This window comes from Phyllopteryx taeniolatus, chromosome 3 (assembly GCF_024500385.1).
Source record: "Phyllopteryx taeniolatus isolate TA_2022b chromosome 3, UOR_Ptae_1.2, whole genome shotgun sequence".
Taxonomy (NCBI): Eukaryota; Metazoa; Chordata; class Actinopteri; order Syngnathiformes; family Syngnathidae; genus Phyllopteryx; species Phyllopteryx taeniolatus.
This window is the reverse complement of record NC_084504.1, coordinates 19,150,784-19,170,661: the sequence shown is the minus strand read 5'-3', so window position 1 is coordinate 19,170,661 and position 19,878 is coordinate 19,150,784. Positions and strand designations below refer to the sequence as shown.

General features: G+C 42.7%; 1 protein-coding gene across 1 annotated transcript; it reads right to left on the bottom strand.

Moving 5' to 3' along the window:
• Positions 1–879: 879 nt before the first annotated feature.
• On the bottom strand, positions 880–19,749 carry disp3 (dispatched RND transporter family member 3). Its single transcript, XM_061767340.1, has 21 exons — positions 19,483–19,749; positions 13,364–14,186; positions 12,411–12,630; positions 12,198–12,334; positions 10,390–10,524; positions 10,154–10,314; positions 9,907–10,046; positions 8,563–8,654; positions 8,320–8,484; positions 7,171–7,332; positions 6,909–7,058; positions 6,694–6,830; positions 6,259–6,428; positions 6,000–6,130; positions 5,741–5,925; positions 5,536–5,662; positions 4,979–5,124; positions 4,746–4,905; positions 4,409–4,522; positions 4,151–4,323; positions 880–2,762 (listed from the first exon to the last, which is right to left on the bottom strand). Exons 2-21 carry the CDS (start codon positions 14,175–14,177, stop codon positions 2,403–2,405), a joined length of 3,879 nt encoding a protein of 1,292 aa, XP_061623324.1. The 5' UTR covers positions 14,178–14,186; positions 19,483–19,749; the 3' UTR covers positions 880–2,402.
• Positions 19,750–19,878: the final 129 nt, after the last annotated feature.

Genomic DNA, 19,878 nt, shown 5'->3' with positions numbered 1-19,878 from the left:
TTCATTGAGCACGGTGGTATAAAAATCAAGAGGTACAAAACTGGGTTAGAGAGGGCTCTTTTTTTAAATTTAGTTTTACAGATTACAGTTGTAACAAAAATGACAAAAAGTGACTTTTTGGAAAATTGCACACTCCCCCAAGAACAGAATTAGTAGCGCATTGATTTCTGACGCAAACTCCATGCCCATTCATGTTCATTAGGAACACCAGCAAACCCAGACATGACCCAATAAATACGGTTGCTATCGATAGAAATACTGAATTTTGTTTACGGCTACCAGAGCTATTAATTTAACAATGTCCATTGCTGTGGTTGTAACTGTGGTGTGCTGTGGTGTAGAACATTTAAAAAAAAAAAAAAAAAAAAAGCTAATATTGTGTTTCACAGTCAATCAAGCAAGAAATCAAACTTTTGTACTTACCTAATGAAATGTCCAGAGACTATTTGCTCTTGCCTGAAAACGCTCTTGGCGACAGTACATTACAATTTCATGTACGATCTGAGCCACTTGAATAATAAACGACAAGTCCCACTTGTGCTGGCTCAAGTGATGATGTGACCATAACAGCAGAGGACATCCAGTCCCTGCACTCTGCTTTGTTACGCAACAGCAACAAAAATAAACCTTTTGAACAAGAAAATGACCCGAGGCGTTTGTGCACGTGCTCCTCTACCCCTCATATGTCACCTGGAGTGCGCCTCGCATTCAAGGTGTTGCTGAAAGAGAGCCGAGTGAATGAAATAAGTGAGAAAAGAAGGGTCAGGAAAGGGCACACGCAACTCTCCCGTGTGTGTGCAAACTGAAAACATGTGAGAGGAGCATACTAAAACATTTAGATCACACATTTGCACCCAAGAACTCATGATTTCTTTTTTTTTATGTATTTAATCCAGTCACCAAAAGGACATCATTACCACATGTATAGCTAGAAAAGTCACATGAACTATAGAAAGATGATAGCAAATCATGACTTGTACATCTCAAGAAAGCTCACAGAGGCCAACTAACAATGAGTTTACAGAATTTTTTTTCCAAAAGACTTACAAGTCAGAAATACAGTTGAAAACTTTGATAAACAGAAAAGGGAAGGGGGGGGGGGGGGAATAATACCCTGCTGAGTTTTTGACTAACATTTGAAACAAAATTCAAAGTTATGTAATGTTCTCGGTGGTAATTTAATAATTTATGGATGCAATGAGCTCCTCTGATATGCTACTATTTCAATTAAATTGAATGAAATTCAATCAAATTGAACTTAATGTATGGTGCAATACGCTGAAGTGGCATGCTGCCTTTCCAATTAATTTAAATAAAAAATATATTTTAATGTATGATGCAATAAATTGGAATTGTATGCTCCAGTTTAAATTAAATACATTTAATTTAATGAATGGAGCAATTAATTGCTGTGGTGTGCTCCCGGTGAAATTAAATTAAATATATTTAATATGATTTGATGTACGGTGCAATTGAGCTGCAGTGGTGTATTCGCCTGTTCAAATTAGAATAAAGTTAAAAATTAAATGAATGGTGCAAAAAGCTGCAGCAGTGCGTGCTCCCATTTAAATTCAATCAGATCAAATTAATTAGGCATTAGGCAGGCATTTAAATTAGATTAAATGTATGGTGCAATGAGCTTCAGTGGTAATGTTCTAATGAAATCAATTTTAATTCAAATTTCAATGAAATTACATTGAATGTATGTTGCAATGGCCTGCAGTGTTGTTACTGGTCCAATTAAATAAATAAATAAATACTTTTAAAAAGCAGACTGAGTAATTCAAATAAGTAATGTTTTGTTGAAATAACAGCTAATGACAAAATAATCTGTTGTTGCCATGCCAACCTTAAATCGTGTCCAACTCACACAGCCAAAATAGAACGTATTTTTTTGTTTTGTTTTATCAGCAGCTTTAATTAAAAACAAACAAACACGTGTTGTGCCACAAATGAGATGTTTGTGTTTAGTTTTTTTGCACCTGTACTTGAAAATGACATCTTTAACACTCACTGTGAGACCAAACTACAGTGTTCGTCCTTTATAACAGTGGTTTTCAAAGAGTTTACACCCCAAACATTTTTAGCCCTCCCAATACTAGCATCATACAATATAGTAGTGTAATGGGTATATGTGGTCATCAAAAAACAAGGCAGAGGTTTTTATTCCTAAAAGGTATATTTAACATTATTGTAAGCCACTGGAACAGTAAGCAGTTTCATTGATTTATTTAAAATGTATGACCCATAAGTTAAAAATTGTACGTAAATGAAATTATTATTATTTTTTTTTTTTAAATCAACTGGAAATTTATTGTACAAAAAAGTTACAAATAACTGAACTGCACTGAGGCAGCAATTCTTCTCACTTTGAGAATAATTGCTCTACATCATCATCCCGACTACGCGCCGACGGAGAGCCAGGCCGCCGACAACCCCGCGCGGCCTCCCGCCCACCAAACGGCTCCCCCCGCAGCCGCCAGCGTAAGCACGGCCGCGGTGGCCTTCAGCGCGCCGCCGGGGGTCCGTTCGAAGTCGGCGGGCGCCGCGCTGGCCAACATGGCCACGGTCACGGTCAGGGTGAACAAAATGGAGACGGTGGTGTTAATGGCCACGATCTGGCCGAACTTGGCGAAAGGCACGATGACGCAGAAGAAAAGGGGGACCGTGGAGATCACCGTGGTAACGGCGCTGGACACTATGGCAACGCCCACATGGTCGACCGCCTCCACGCTGCGCGTCTGACTCGCGGCCGCAGCCTCCTGCCAACAAAACGCAAAATGAAGGCCACATGGTGTTCCTCTTGTTTTGGGCTTGGTTCCATACGACATCTAACACGCGCCTTCAAAGGCACGTAGACCACAGCACAAACAGAGAGCTCGCTACAAGACATTGTACCTTTTACTACCTTTCAGGAATTACTATCCCATGTCTGAGAACCTCAGTGAGTATTTCTAGGGCTGCAACTAAAGATTATTTTAATAATCGATGAATCTGTTCATTTTTTTTTAAACAATTGATGAATTGGTTTAAAAAAATATTTACATCTATTTCAAATTGACAGAAAAACAAAATGCACAAACATAAATTGATTGAGATTCAGTTGCTGGTTTGGTCTGTACAGTACCATGTGATAAAACAGGCCAAAATATTGATCTTTGTTTTCGACGTTTGCAAAGGTCTTGTTTAGATTCAGCACAAAGGTAATCGGTCTCCTTTCATGGAGGCTTAACAGAAATCTGAGTGAGAGGCTGAAATTCGGAGGGTTGGGACAATTTTCAGTTAAACAAGGTCTCTAAACGATTCATCGATTAGCAAAAAAATTGATTAATTTGCTCATCGATAAATTATCGATAAATTAGCAATAATTAAATCGAGTAATTGTCGCACCGCTAATTATTACATTAGAAGAAAGTGAGGCAGTGCTCCACCAGTACTCATTACAGTAAAGTCATGTGTAAACCTGTGTAGCTGCCTCTAACTAGGTAAGTAGGTAGGAACACAGGAAAACAGGCGGATGGATGAGGACTCAGTCGTACAAAAAAAAGATGGATGGAGCCACAGATGGATGGCAGCTAGACAAGTATGAAGGTAAATAGGAAAGATAGGTGGTGGACGAAAGCAATATAAGTGTGTTGGTAAACCGTAAAATGGGTGGAGGAATGATCGATAGATACGTAGGTACCGTCATGGAAAAAATGACTAGACCACCCTTGTTTCTTCAGTTTCTCATTCATTTGTAATGCCTGGTACAACAAAAGGTCCATTTGTTTTGACAAACATGATGATGGCCAAAAGAAGCTCATAAGAGCTTAATAAAATACTATACGTACTTTGAATCTTTTTAATTCAAACGTGAAAATTCTGATTCGGGATTCGTTTTTTTTTTTTTTCTTTCCCCAAGCAAAATCGTGAGTGATCTGAATGGGCGACTCATTCTTTCCTAGCACGAGTAAATAATAAAGATGGGTGGATGGTAACTTGATAGGTTGGCACGGTATGTAGGAAACAGTGGTGGTATTGTATGTACTGTAGGTAATTTGGAAAACGAGACCGATGGCTGGATGATAAGTAGATGGGTCTGATGAATGAAATGGGAGGTAGTGTAGGCACAAGCATAAAGAAAGCGAAATGAATGAGGCAAGCTTACGGAGCAGAGTTGTGCAGTAGAGCGCGCCGTGGCCCCGGCCAGCACGTATCCTTCCACCAGGTGCAGACAGTAATCCACTGAAGATCCCACCAGGATGGACAGAGAAATGGCCTCCACCGCTCCGAGCTCCCAGCCCAACCAGTACATGAGCGCCCCCACCGCACAGATCACTCCTGATAAAAGACCACATTGGCACCATTCATTTCTGATAAACAGGCCTGAGGATCTTTCATCTCTCGAAAAGGTTAGTTACTGTACCGAGGATGGTGAGGAGCACGGGAAGCAGTAGAAAAATATGAGCGGTAAAAATAGAGACGGCCGCCGCGCAGATCGCCAGGGACAGCAGCAGACTCCAGAGGGCGCTCTCCACTCCTACAGTGCACGGATTAAGTTGCCTCGCCTCACGCAAACACGCACGCACTCTACACACACACACCAAACTATCTAGCTACAAACACACCTACCTACACACAAATATGCACACAACATCGACACACACGCCTCCCTAAACAGAAACAACTACTAACAAACACACCTATAGCCACACCCACACACAGATACACTTAAACACACACACACACACACACACACACACCTATGATCTCCATGAAGATCTGCTTCCAGTGCTCGCAGGTCTGGAAGCCTCGTCTTAAGGCCGACGAGCGCGGGAGAGCGGAGAGTTGCTCCTGGATGAACGTCTCCCACCGGAGGAAGTCGGAGTACGTCCGGAAGGAGGATTTTCCCTTGTACGTGGTCTGGAACCAGAGGACACGGGAATGAACGCCGATTGCCAAGCTCCAAACGTGGCGAGGCGTGGAGGAGACTCACAGACTCAAAGGCCATAGAGAGCCATCGGACCTTCCCCGCACGCGTTCCCGCCGCTCCGTGGGAGAGCTGGCCCGGGAGCAGGTTGGGCTCCGGGAGACCGTGACATTCCGGATGCAGCAGAGGCAGAACGGAGGACAGCTTATTACCTTATTAAACAAAAACACAACAACACGCATGAAGGATGTTTTGACTCTTTCTTAGGTTTTTTTGCTTGCCTTATTATTACAACGCCTGCGCAATAAAAAGGACCAGACAAACAACAATGCGCATTTGTAATCCAATTTAAGGGGTTTTGTCATATTGTTTTAAGTGGGGTGTGTTTTTGTGTGTGTATGAATGCACAAGATGTATATGTGAGTGTATGCCTAGTATGTATACATATTTATGTACGTTATGTAGGAGTACACATCACTGAAAAGAAAAGAAAAAAAAAAAGAAGATGTCGTGTCATCGCTTTAAAGTACACTCAAAGATAATCTAATGCCCCTAAGGACACGGTCGATTCTCCGTCAATGTTTTTCAACTAATCACGCAAGCAATGTGTGGTCGGACGTTACCTGAAGGCAGGCACTGCGCTCCTCCGGGCTTCACGAGTTGTTTATTCGCACTGACAGCTTTGCAAATCTTGCAAAGATGTCCCATTTCCTTGAAAATGTCAAAGTCTGGATCCAATATGACACTACCCTGTTGGGAGAAATAAAGACAAGCCTCAGAGAATTCAGTTATTAAATATGTGATAAAGGACGCATGCAGGAGCCTCACAATGTCTCCGATAACGTGATTGTCTCTGCGCTCCGTCCGATTAACTCCCAAGATGCCAAAGACAACAAAGACCATTGCACCCGTATCGACCAGAGGGCGCACGGCCGGCCGGCCGCAGGCGCCACCCGCGCACGGGTTGAATCCAAACATCATGGACGCTTTCATTGGGCCATCAGAGGTGGAATCTTGAACGAAAGCAGAGAAGAAATTATCACAGGAACGCCTCACTGCGTGCCAATGGTGCCCCACTCTAACTGACCTCTGGGAAGAGGAGTGTAAAAGGTTCCCCGTGCGGGTCCGTCAGGCATGCTGCTGATGCCGCAGCCAGGCGGGCTCACACACACTCGAGTGGGATGTGGCCTCAGTTTGTGCTGGGCAAAGTGCAGCTTCCTGAGTTTAAAAGTTTGAAAAACAAACTGTTCTTAAAGATTACATTCAAATGTATTGTACTAATTAGGGAAATACAACTGAGCTGTACTTTGGCGGGCATGCTTTTGTGAACCGTTCTGTGTGTTCACCTGCTGTGCTGTTGGGCTGATGCCGCCACATAAAAGGAAAACTCAGGCAACCAGCTGTGGCGACGGTCGCACGATCCAGATGTGATCATCCAGCTGGGGTACGGGTAGTAGTCGTGGGAAACGCACACAGTCATTCTTCTCGTGTAGTTGTGCCACGGATGAATAAAGGCCTGTCCATGTACAATTAATAGTCAGACATTTTGCATTAAAAGACACAAACACGGAGAGCAGCTGTGCAGAGCTGTGGGACTTCAATTTGTTTTTCTTTTTTGGAGGGAACCAATGCCAAAAACACTTATTACACCCCAGCTTTGTCAAAGTTTTGGGGGATTTATATTATATAAATAATCAGCCTGGTCCCTCTACCCTTCAAATAGCAGGGGTCCACTGTATTCTTTAAAAAAAAAAAAAAAAAAAAGCCTGAATTTTACTTACTTGAAACGAGGACACTTGCTCATGCTCCGTGCTGCACAGCGTCCACGGGGAAGGAGTACTGGCGTTCAGGGAGAAGCGGTAAACGCGGGTCGAGCTTCTAAGCACCAACTTTGATATAAACACTGTGAGCAAAAAGCCTACAAAAATAAAATGAGTGCAGTGATGCATCAGCACATATTGCTTGATTTTATCGATAGCTTGGTACGTCCAGTTACCCGTTTGGTTGATGCTTGAGTTTTGTGCTGCTGTGTTTAGAGGTGCAGCAGAAGTTGCTGCTGTGCTGCGGGTTTGCTGATGTGCAGACATCCTGAATGTCAATGAGGGGGTGTGACTGTACAAAGAGTGCGGCTTCTCCATGAACACACCTGGAGGACACGTAATGCTTTTTATTTATTTTTTTTACATTTATTTATTTTACAAAGAACTTTCAGGATTGGCCGTTCCATGTTGATGTCACCTGATGCGGCCCGGCCTCACCTGAGCACATGGGGCAGGAGATCCCTTGACCGCTGAGGTTGCTCCTGAGAGCCAGAAGAGTCTGGAGGTTTGTGTCCTGGCGGAACAGTAAGGGGGCGTGGGAGGCTGGCCTCAGTAGACAGCAACAACCGGCAGATGCGAGCAAAACCACGAGGAAGACACCTGGGGTGACAGTCACAGTGAACAATAGATTTGAGCTGATGACAACTCCTACTCAGTCTGCAAGTCTATACGAAAAGCACCATCATTTTTCATTTTTCTACATTGATACATATATCAGGGCACATATAGAAAAAAAAATATTCGCACTCACATTCACAACTTTGGGCAATTTAGTGTGCGTTTAGTGAAATTACCATGCATGATTTTGGAATGTGGGAGGAAAAACCTCACACAGGAAGTTCAAACCCTGAACCTCAGACCTGCGAGGCAGACATGATAACCAATATTACACATATCAATAGAAAATTGGTAGGCAACCTATCTTTGTGGTCCTCTCAGGTTAACTACCACAAAGCTGATTTGTTTTCACTTTCCAGCCCATTTATTTCTGGTTCTGGACTTTTGTTTGACTTAAATTTTTACGTCGGATTACAAGATGCTCGATTACAATAGCATTCAAGTTCTAAGGGTCTATTGCGCTTCATTAACCCCACCTGGACATTTATTAAGAACTTGAAAAAAAAATACTTTTTACAAAATGAAGAATGTAATATACCATATGTCAATCAGAGAATGAAAAAAGTTGTGTTGTTGGGAAATTGGGTTAACACCGCTAGACCAGATTTTACTTTCAAATACATAGTTTAAGAGAGAGAAGGCAGTGAACATGAATCAGAATATGTATGTGCAAATTTTAGTGTACGTGCATTTGTTTGTAATGATGCGTATGTTGTTGTATTTTTTTGGATCATTTCATCATTTCCTGATTTTATTGGTTTGTTAACTTTGAAATGAAAGATTGTAATTGTTGCTACATGCTGAATATGCAACGTTTTACATTAGTTTTACAAAATCTAATCAAAAGTGAGCTACAAAAAAAATAAAATAAAAAAAAAAGACTTCACATAACTCAGGTCAAAGGTTACCAACATATGGCTAAATCACCGCTTTTGCAATGTACGGATAAATGTGCTGTGATTGCCTTACCTAGAATAGTTTTCCTCCTGTCCACAGCTGGTTGGACCACTAAATGCTTGAGAGCCCACTGAAGCTTTGCGCTGACCACGCCTTGGTGCTGGTGCCCCGCAGGGTTCAACGGTGTCTCAAATGACAGGGACAGAATGCCCGCGTCCCCGTCCGCCTCGAGGGGGTCTGGCTCGAGACAGATAAAACTAAGGGAATTGCGGACGCATGCGCCTTTACAAGCCTCATTCCAGATAACAATCTCACCTTGCTCCATCTCCACTGAAAGCAGGGCCACGTCGTCATCTTCATCCGACAGAGGGCCGTGGCTTGATGATAGGCCCCGAAACGACTTGCAGCTTGTGAGGGAAGAGGCGGTTTAGGGAGAGAGACAGCTGAGGGCATTAGATCTCCGGCTGGCTGTTGCGCAGCAGGCATAAGCACAATTCTTTTTTTTCTTGTTTCTAAAGATTACAGTGATACAGACAAATAAACGAGCACACGTGAATTTATATGAAAAATTTGTATATCATTTGTATAGTAAGCAACATAGATGATGGAGAGAAGGCGGATAATTGACTTGCACACATTGGAAAAAAATAACGCTGCAAACTAATGATATATTAATAATTAACTGTATTATCACAATAATAGTGAAGCGGTACCTCGATTTAAGAGTGACCCAATTTACAAGTGTTTCAAGATACGAGCCGTCACTTGGCCGATTTTTTTGTCTTGCGTTGCGACTTGTGAGCAAATAAATTGAGTTACTAGCGTTAGCTGGCGGTAGCGAATTACACAATAGCAGCAGTTTGATAGATAGTAAACATGTCTTCCAAAAAAGAGGCCAAGAGCTTGCTTTAAGCTGTTTATTCCCACTCCCAGTTTAAGTTTACTTTAAAACTACACGTAAAACAACAAGAATAATGTGTTGTGTATTTAACCAAACCGCATGAACTTTGTCTTATGAAAGTCCACTAGCTTAATGCTAACACGCAATGCAAAACAATATAGACAGGCTAAGGAAACTAGCATCGATGTTGTGGTAATTATAAACACTTAAATGACTTACTGGAGCACAAGCAGTAGCAACACATGCAGACACAACACTTCAAGACAAACAGTATATTCTTTATCCTCTGCAAAAAATGACTAATATTATTGTGATTCAGTTGCAACGGTCTTCTATATTTCATCATCAAATCTGCGTGTCATCCAACGATGTTTATACTGTCCCCTGGTGGCCAAGACATGCACACGCGAAAAAGCAGCACAATGCCCATTGAATTATCATGATGCACAAACTGTTGAAGTCTTTACATTCTAGTACGATACTGTAGAGTGCTATTTTTCTTATAAAGAATACGTTAAAAAAATGAGCATAGACACGTAACAAATTTAACATGTATATCGAAGTCATACTATTAGGAGTTATATTAACAATAATAACTATGTCCTTCTTCGTGAAAACTATAAACACATTTAGAGAAAAGAAAAGAAAAGAAATAGATGAATAATTAGACTCAGGTCTCCTTGTACGCCTCTGAGTGGACACGTGACACATGAAAAACATTTTGCTGTTATGTTTTTGCACAATAACAACTGTCTCACCAGTGAAACGCAGCGGGTTCATGAGGCTCCACACGCCGCGTCCAGATACACAAGGCGGCCGGCATCAGCACGCAAACCCAAACCCAGCAGCAGCTGACAATGAGGGCCATGAATAGGCCGAAATCGTGCACAGCTGGGATCTGTGTAAAGAAGCTTGAAATGTTCACTTTACGGAAATGACTGCTGAGCGACGCACTTTCTAGTCATGCACGGAACAGACAGAATCGAATGAGTCTGCTATGATTACCTTGGAGAAGGCGTTGGCAGCGTAGGCGGCCGCCGTGGTGAAGGAGGTGAGGAAAGTGGCTCGGCCGGCTGTCTTGACAGTGTAGACCATACGCTGCTGCGGTTGACGAAGATGGGTCGCCTGTCTGAAGGTGCTGATGAACACAAACACATCATCCACCCCTGAGCGAAGAAGCAAAGAAAATTATAGGCTATCATTTTCCCCAGCGAGTCCTGCATTGCGTTTGTTTCACGTACCGATTCCGATAATGACGAAGGCCGCCACTCCGTTGAGAATGCCGAGGTACCTCACGCCGAACACGACGTGGTACAAGAAAAGAGCCATCAGGCAACTCAGCCCAATGCTGGCCAGCCCGAAGAATGTCAGAAATGCTACGGAGAAGAGAGAGCAACAAACAATCACACACCATGCTATAGATACAATCATGTGTACTAGAGCTAGGGAATATGACCTTTGTTGTTTTTTTTCTTACTCACAAAAGTTACATTTCAGATTCCAATAGATTTTTCTCCTTTGCGTACAAAAATACCTAATGACATTGTTTTTGTTTTGGTTTTTTTTAAATTCCATTCAGGAATCTGCTTTATTTCTCCTGATACCAAAAAAAATTCACAGAAAGATTTACAGAAATAATGCATGGTAAATATTTGTTTCTTTACAGATAATGTGAAAATAATTGCTTACTCTTGGAAAAAAAAATACCTTCTGTCAAACCATAAGTAAACCTAAATACATTTCCATGTTCCACAATTTTACATTGTTCTTTTTTACCCCTACCAGGCCAGTACAAATTACATTAACAAATACACTGATATCAACACATTCTTCCTTTTTACCTCAAATATTTTGAGTTTTAACCACTTAAATCGATCAAGCCATTTTACCACACTGTGCATGTGAGGTTAAAAATCCTTGATCATTAGCCAGAATAAGGATACACCCCTAGATATATCATGCAAATGGATTTTACTGTCAAGGCTACTGCAGCAACCCACTCCAAGTAAAATTATCCAGGCTAAATCTATGCGAAAAACCAATTTATAATTTCATTACTTTTCCTTTTTTATTATTAATATACGGGGCCAGGGCGGCACGGTGATTGGCTGGCAACCAGTTCAGGGTGTGCCCCGCCTCCTGCCCGATGACAGCTGGGATAGAAAATGCTCAGAAAATGGAAGGATGGATACGTTCTGACAGGGACTGCACAAATTGGCTCATGGTGGCCCCACAGAAAAGGCTTAATGTCAGACCCTGTTTATGTTGTTTCTCCTTGTAGAATTTGCCTAATTTCTCTTGATACCAAACAAAGTTTAAAGCGCTTTTTTTCCCCCAGCATCAACTTCCACAGAAATCAAGGAAATAAATATTTGTTTCTTTACTTTAATAAAGTGAGCCATCACACTACATGGCTTGGCTGGTCCATATGTCTGATTTCAAACTGAAACACTAATTCCCCTCCAGCTGTCTCAGGCTCTTTGCTCATTTAGCGTTGTACAGGTGAGGAAAGGTAATCACGGTAAATATTTGCAGCTTGGAAGCACATGCCTTGGGTCAAAAGTTTAAAATATGAGGATTAATCACTGCTTTTGCAACATATACTCTGAATGGAATTATTGGAAACATTCAGCTTGACTCAACTCTGTGATTGCCTTCCATTGGGCTCCTTTTTTTGGCAGACAGACACTGTATAAGAAAATGATTCCGCTCCTCTTGTCTGTTTCTTAGCGGGAATTGAACTCACTTGTCGGTTTTTCTTTTTTTTTTTTTTTTAAATAGTCGCTAGAGGGGTCGGAAAATGCGCTAAATATAGCCACCAAATCGCTGACTGTGCGTTTGTAAACTAGCTCCTCTTTTTTCGCAGCTCTGTCTTTAGTGGAAGCAGTGTACATCAGAGGCGTACACACTTTGAACTATGGAAGCTCCTTAAAGAATAAAATAAAAATAAAAAATTCAAACAAATAAACTCGAATTTATGGGTAAAATCAATTAATTGCCCAGCCCTACCACAAACTGTTTGCTATATCACCGTGACTATGAATGATACCAGAGAAGGAGGTCAGGACGTAGACCAGCAAAGTAATGCAGATTCCGCTGATGACTGCCAGCATCATGTCATTCCTGAAGGTGTGTCTCACTTCATGGTCAAACAGCTCCGTTCCCCCGTAGAGAACCTTCACCTGGCTGACACCAACAAGACAAGCGTGAGAGGAAGGACTACTTGTGCAACTACTATCCCAAAGACAAGACTTCTCCTGACCTGGTGGACTGCTTGGCCAGGATTTCTGCATACTGAACCACAAAGTTCTTGAAGTGGCTTCTCTGCTCGTCGGCTCGGTCCTGCACGGAGAAGTAGGACGGGAGAGGGGCGCCAAAATGGATTTCGCTTCGCAGGAGGGAGGAGGAGAGCTGCTCGGGGGAGAGGCTCTCATCCACGTACCAGTAGAACTGAGGGTGTGTGATGGCCAGACTCAACGAACCTGTGGAGAAAAGTAAGATAGACTCTGCAGTACTCGCTTTGGGTTGGGGCAGTAGGCTTTCCACTTCAAATAGTGCCGCAGGGAACTACAAAAACCAAGACTCATTGAAAGTATGATGGAAACTCGGGCTGCACGTATCGAATATTTTTAGAAGTGATAATAGCATCGATTAAGATTCTATTATATTAGTGTTAGATGTTTTTGTTACCTTGTGGTAGACATGCTGTTGTGTAAGCCAGTTCTGCTTTGCAGTACACACATTGCACTTTATCTCCTTTTTAAAGTGTGAAATGATCCCAAACTTTGGAAATTCTCTGTCTCTCATGGATTCTTTCCTCCTGCCTTGCCATCTTATTTTCTAAACGGAGTGGTGAGTGTGACTACAGTAGTCACAAATTATCCCTGCAAAACATTCCAGGCAGATATTTTTATTAGGCTTTTGTTTTGTAATTGAATGATTCCAGTTATGTTCAGCCCTACATCAGTTGTCAAAAAAGACAAGCTCACAAACAACAACGGAGGAGAATGAGGGTCTCCTGTATTTACTTCTCAGCATATAGCTTTCTGTAAGGAGACAAATTTAACCCAACAGGAAATTAATGGCCACAAGAAAGCAGACCTCAGCAGCGACATGGAGACCGTGGATTATGTTACCGTAGGTGTTTATTTTAGTCTTTTGTAGAGTGGAAAAAGGGGCGTCATGTGGTGGTATCTCTTCCTACTGTGTGCTCACCTTGTATGTCAGCCAGATCTGGACCCATGCCGTCATAGTAGATCTTCCCTCCTCGCTCGCTGGGGTAGAGGTACGACAGGAGCGAGCTGGGCGGGGAGCAGTATGACGGCCCCAGAGGGAGGTCCCTCAGCACCTCCATGGGCTTCCAGCAGAACTGATGGAAGTGCGGGTGCTTCATGAGGAGACGCTCCACGTCGTGGATAGTGCGCAGGCGCTCGGGGGTGAAGATGTTGCGGTCGCCGTCTCCTTGAGCGACAAAGACCAGTTCGATCCTCCACAGGGCCTGACTCTGGAGGTAGTAGTCTGGAGCCAAGCGACGTCTCCGGAAGGATGACCCTTGATCTCCTCTGGATGTTGAGTTTAAGCCTGGCGCTGTCCTGGAGCCGTTGTTGCGTGTCTTGTTGGCGACCAGCTTCTCCATCAGTAGTTCCCGCAGGGCCTCGCCACTATCAGAGTCTCTTCTCCATCTGTCCCAGGAGCCGAGGTGGGTCTTCACCGCTATGGCGAGGGCATCAAAACGCTCGGCGGAGAAGTGACTGTGAACCTCGAAGGCACTGTAGGAGAGGTCGATGTCCAGAGGTGGGCAGTAGAGGAGCATAAAGGCAAACAAGGCGCAAGGCAGGAGGAAAAAGCCCCCTAGGACCACCCAGCTGGCCCAGGGGCGTGTGTAGACCCAGGCCACAACCCTCCATGGCCCGCACATCACCCCGTCCCTAAATCCTCTAACCCCTGCCACCTCCACTTCCTCTTCCTGCTCTTCGTCACTCTCTTCCGAGCATGTGTGGAACAACAACGGCTCATCCTCCACGTCCATCCTTGCCGTCTGGCAGGGACAAAGAAACTTCGGTAAGAAAACAACATGCACTTGCAAACAAACAGTCAGGGATATTCAGCTTTCGGTTGAGATTTCAGGATGAGCCCCAAAGGCACTATAACCTTTACAGGTGAACTTCATTTGACCTAAAGTGCCTTTCAGGTTCATCCTGAAATTTCACAGAAAGCCCAATATCCTTACATTTTTTGAGGGCAGTGCACCCCCGCATACTCTCAGTCGGGCACCTGTGGATTCACGTATTTGCAGATTTTTTTTCCCACCTTTTTTCCACTATTTGTTTTTAAAAAGTGTTTGTTTTTTGTTTTTTTCTTGAGTTTTTTGGGGTAAAAACCAAATAATAATAAATGCAATTATAATACGCGTTAATTATCTGTGAATTTTCACTATTCACGGTCTGGCCTGGTCCCTATCCCCTACGAGTAGCAGGGGTCCACTGTAGTGCAAGACCACCGTGTTCTGTTTCATCATGTTCTGCAGAGTTCTTCTTTAGCATGCGGAACACGCAGCGTGAATTAATTCTCCGCCTCTCTGACGGTTTGTACAAAACATTATTACCTGCAGGGAGAGTTTGAGCATCACGCTGGAAAATTCAATCATCTCGCTAGGCTCTTTATTGACATAAGCGAGTGGAATGTTACAGGGAGATGTGCAGGGGGTGGAAAGAGTTTTTTTTTTCTCCTCTACTTATGACTAATAGACTGTTGCCTCATTTAAACACAAGCCAGTTTTGGATTCTAAGTAGCAACAAGACCAGCAAGCACACATTTTATCTGTTCTCTGCTCATCCTATTGAAAGAAAAATTTAGGCACCCTCCAATTGTTCTGGACGGTGGAAACCAACACATTCCCTTTTGTTCCCAATCATAAAACGTTCATTACTTCATTCATTGCTGTCAACTGGAATCCAGCTCTTTACTGCCACCGACAAAGTCATCCAGCACGTTTTTCAAACGGTAGGCATAGAAGAGGCTCTTGCCGAGCTTGTCTGTAAAATTAACGAACAGATCCCTGTAGATGGTGGCATTACAACGATTTGGATTTGAGACAACACAGCTTTTGAGTTGAAGATAAGGTTTAGACAGGGAATCTCAGCTTGTCATATTATGAGGGATAGAAAAAAAATTCAAAATCACTTCTCTGCTTGGCATGATTCTTTTCACACACGCACAAAAGCATTGTTTTCTCCGCTTTTTGTCCAGAAAACGGTGTTTTGGTGAAACCAATCACGTTCTATTGCTGATCACTAAGGAACGTAATGAGATAGAAAGTTTTTTTTTCTGGTTAAAGAAGAGAGATGACTCTCTTTTGGTCAGTTCACTGCTAATATTGTCACAGAACACAAAATTCTCTTGGTCTTGACAGATCAGTCAAAATGCTCTAAAACGGCTGACAATACAGAGGCAGGGGGCGAGGAGATCTGTAAAGCTAAGTGCACGTTTAAGTGGCTGCCATCACTGTTCAACACTTCAATTTTTTCAGCACACATTAGCAACACAAAGTTCATTTACAAGCTGTGCAGGTTAGGATGGAAAAACTCATTTGTGCTCTGATGCCTCTGTTTATGCAAGTACTCATGTCTTCAATGCACATTATATTAGGTAGCTGGGCATGAGCACATTTTTACTCATGAGAAAGATGAGACTTGCTGACGTTGACTCGGGATGTCGTGAGTCGGTGGGCAAAATATGTCAAAGACTTCCTCAAATCCACCGACACACCTTCCGATGAGAAAGCAGAGTCTGAGGACTCTGAGGCAGGTTCTCCTATCTCTGGGGTTGAAATCACCAAGATGGTTAAAAAGCTCCTCGGTGGCAGGTCTCCTGGGGTGGATGAGATCCGCCCAGAGTTCCTAAAGGCTCTGGGTGTTGTAGGGCTGTCCTGGTTGACAGACTTATGCAACATTGCGTGGTCATTGGGGAGATTGCCTCTGGATTAGCAGACTGAGGCGGCGGTCCCCTTTCCAAGAAAGAGGATCGGACGGCGTGTTCCAACTACAGGGGGTTTACACTTTTCAGTCTCCCTGGTAAAGTCTAGTTGTGCTGGAGAGGAAGATCCATCGGGAAGTTTAATACCAGATTCAGGAGGAGCAGTGTGGTTTTCGTCCTGGCTGTGGAACAGTGGACAAGCTCGACGCTCTTGGCAGGATTCTGGAGGGTACACAGGAGTTTGCCCAACCAGTCTACATGTGGTTTGTGGACTTAGAGGAGGAACACTTCGGGATCCTCCTGGAAGAGCTGGACAAAGTGGCTGCTGCTTAGGCTGCTGCCACCGCAACCTGACTTTGGATAAGTGGAAGAAAACTTATGTATGGAGGCTATTATTATTATTATTATCATCGTAATTATTATTATTGTAGTATAAAATACCACATGAAGATATGGTAGTTGTGGCGCGGTGGACGAATGATTAGCACATCTGTCTCAGTTCTGAGGACCAGAGCTCAAATCCGGCCTTTCCTGTGTGTTTTCTCCCAAAAATTACTTGAGTAAGAGTAAAAAGTATGCAGTGAAATTATTACTAAAGTACTTAGTAAATAGTGAGTAACTTATTATATATATATATATTTTTTTACAACAGCATGAACATCAATAATAATAAAAAAAATAATAATACAAAATAAAATGTGAATGTACAAATTCTGATGTTGCTGTGTGTGTGTGTATGTATGCACAGTCAAAACTACAAAAAAAACATCTGCAATTTACTGCACGGTGTTTTCTCAAGTTATAAGTGAGCTGAAATATCCACGTTTGGGCAGACAGTGTCAGACAAATACTACAATACATGAAAGCTGTTGTTTTTGTTCGTCGAAATGTAAACAAGAGTAGGGCGCCGTTGCCTTCATAGTAACGACGGCCTTCCCAACATGGCCGCCACATACGCACGACGATCAGCGGGGCAAGCTTATCTAGTGTAAATACCTATGTCCGGGAAGACATGTGACTCTTGTGTCGTTTGATTGGTGAACTAGACTTAAACGTCATGAGCGCTTAAATTGGATGACACAAACACCGCCCGATGCGGAACTCATAGTCTCGCGCATGAAATAATCAGAATCATCTTTATTTTCCAAGTATGTCCAAAAACACACAAGGAATTTGTTTCCGGTAGTTGGAGCCGGCGATTGGCTGGCAACCAGTTCAGGGTGTACCCCGCCTCCTGCCCGAAGATAGCTGGGATAGGCTCCAGCGTGCCCGCGACCCTAGTGAGGAGAAGCGGCTCAGAAAATGGATAGATGGATGGATGGATGGATGGATGGATAGTTGGAGCAGCTCTAGTACGACAACAGACAGTCAATTGACAGAGAAAACTTTTGAGACATATAGACATTGAGAAAAACAGTCACTGACCAATAAAGGGTTGCTAGATATCTGGTAATGCCGGTACAAAATGTTATTTAATTATTATTATTATTATTTTTTTTTTTTTTACAATTGTGCAAAAACATGCAGAGTCCTCTTGCACTTACAGCAGTTTGAATGACTAATATAGCACTAGTCCGGTGCAATGACCATTGTGCAAAGGGCGCCGAGACTAGTGAGTAGTGCGATAATCCGGTACAATGTTGATTGTGCAAATGTTGCAGATACTCCTCAGTCGGTGTGCAAGTGGTGCAGATGCTACTCTGGCATGAGTGGCCAGCATTGGTCAACAACAGATATGCAAATAGTGCAGCGTGGCGAGACTACTACAGTGAGTGCATGAGTAATATATAATTGGCCCGACAGAAATGTGACAACAAACTCAAGACAAAAAAAATTGGCAGCATGTTGCAATGGAATTGGATGTTTGGTGATAAAGAAGCAATCATTGATAAAGAAAAGTAGCGAGAGGCATTTAGATCATTGTAACGGAGTAAAAGTACAGTGACTTATTAACAGCAGAAGCGGCGAAAGTTTTTTTCTGGTCTTGTCAACTCCTGTAACTTTGAGGGCACAGGCGGAACCTGAGGCTGCATATTAGTCCGCCGCGGAGTAATATTCACAATTACATCTGTGTGTTGATGGTGATTGTGTGGAATGGATCTAGCTGCCAGTGTTCAAGGAGTACAAAACAGCCTATGACATCACTGACGGTGACCCCCCCACCCCACCAGGAAAAACTCATCGGCTCTATACGATTTACGTAAATGGCCTATTTTGAGATCAAAACAGCAAATTACGTCGAAAGGCGACTGATTCGCATGTATGAACAACTATACATAGAATTAACATTGACAAAAATTCTAAAAAAAAATTAAAATCAGAAATACAAATGTAAATATTATATAGACAGCACTGTACGTATATCCATCCATTTTTTTTAAAGTGCTAGTCCTTATAATTTTCTTATTAACAGCACATTACGAAAAATGTAGTTTTCAATGAGGCTGGAACGGATTAATGGCATTTCATATAAATAGAGAGATGATTTAAGGCACAGGTGTCAAACTCAAGGCTCGGGGGCCAGATCCGGCCCGCCACAAGATTTTATGTGGCCCGCGAAGGCAAATCATGTGTCAACTTCCATGATTCTTGTTAAAATCTGTAAGAAAGATTTCAAATTATCATATTTTGTAAATAACATTGAGATATTGCAAGTATTTTTGTGTTACCAAATATGAACAATAGTTGACAAACCCATTACCCTTGATTTCTGATTCCAAAATTAGTTTACACATTTCGGGTGTAATAATATGAGGTGGTGATTCGGCTGTTAGGCTGTTACAGCCGAACAGGACACGCCCAAAAAAAAATGATCAGGTGATTAAAGATTTTTTTTATGGTTTCACAGTCATTACGGCCCTTTGAGGGAAACCGTAACTACAATGTGGCCCATGACAAAAATGAGTTTGACACCCCTGATTTAAGGTATAAGTATTGATCTTCAAGGAAAGAATTACACTCTTAAGTCAAGGCGCCACTGTGCATAAAAAAAAATGAATCAATACATTTTAACTAACATATTTGAAGACGAAAAAACAGCTACATTAATTCAACAAATATTACAGGGCGAATTAAAGAACGGAACGGGCAGTATGTGGCCCATAGGCAATATTAAGAATAAAGTGCGAGGTCACGCCGAGAGCCTTCGACAACGCTCATGACCTTTAGCTCCCTTAACTTACACCCATTTGTACTCCTCTGCATTTCAGTGTTGTGCCGACATCAACTCAGGGTAACTCATTCTCATATAACAAGCTTTGTTTCGAGGGAGCAAGTATGAAATCTCCTAATGTCAAGCCACTATGTCCCTGACGCAAAAAGCACTTAGTACTGTACAGTGTTAGTCATGCAGCACTTACCTGAGGCTGGTGAGAGGAGGGTCTCAGGTGGGGGTCCACTCAGGCCTTCTGTGGTCTACTTGCAAGGTGCGCCTTGCAGTATCATCCCTTCCTGCTGTTCCTAAAAGGTGACGCTTATTCTCATAAGCGCACATTAAAATTCAACCAATAAAAATCATCTGTTTTTCTTTTGTTTTGCTTTTTGCACTCCCGTCTCTCACTGCTCTCTTCGCCGCTGGTCGTCCAGACGACAGTCAGTGAGACATTTCTTCCCTCCGCGCTCTCTTTCTCCCTCTCCCTCTCCCTCTCCCATGGCTTTGTTCTGAGTGGAAGGGAGGCGAGGAGCGTACCAAAAGCGTTCGTGCACATGCTGCAAAAGCAGAGAGCATAGAAGGAGTTTGATGGGGATGAAAAACA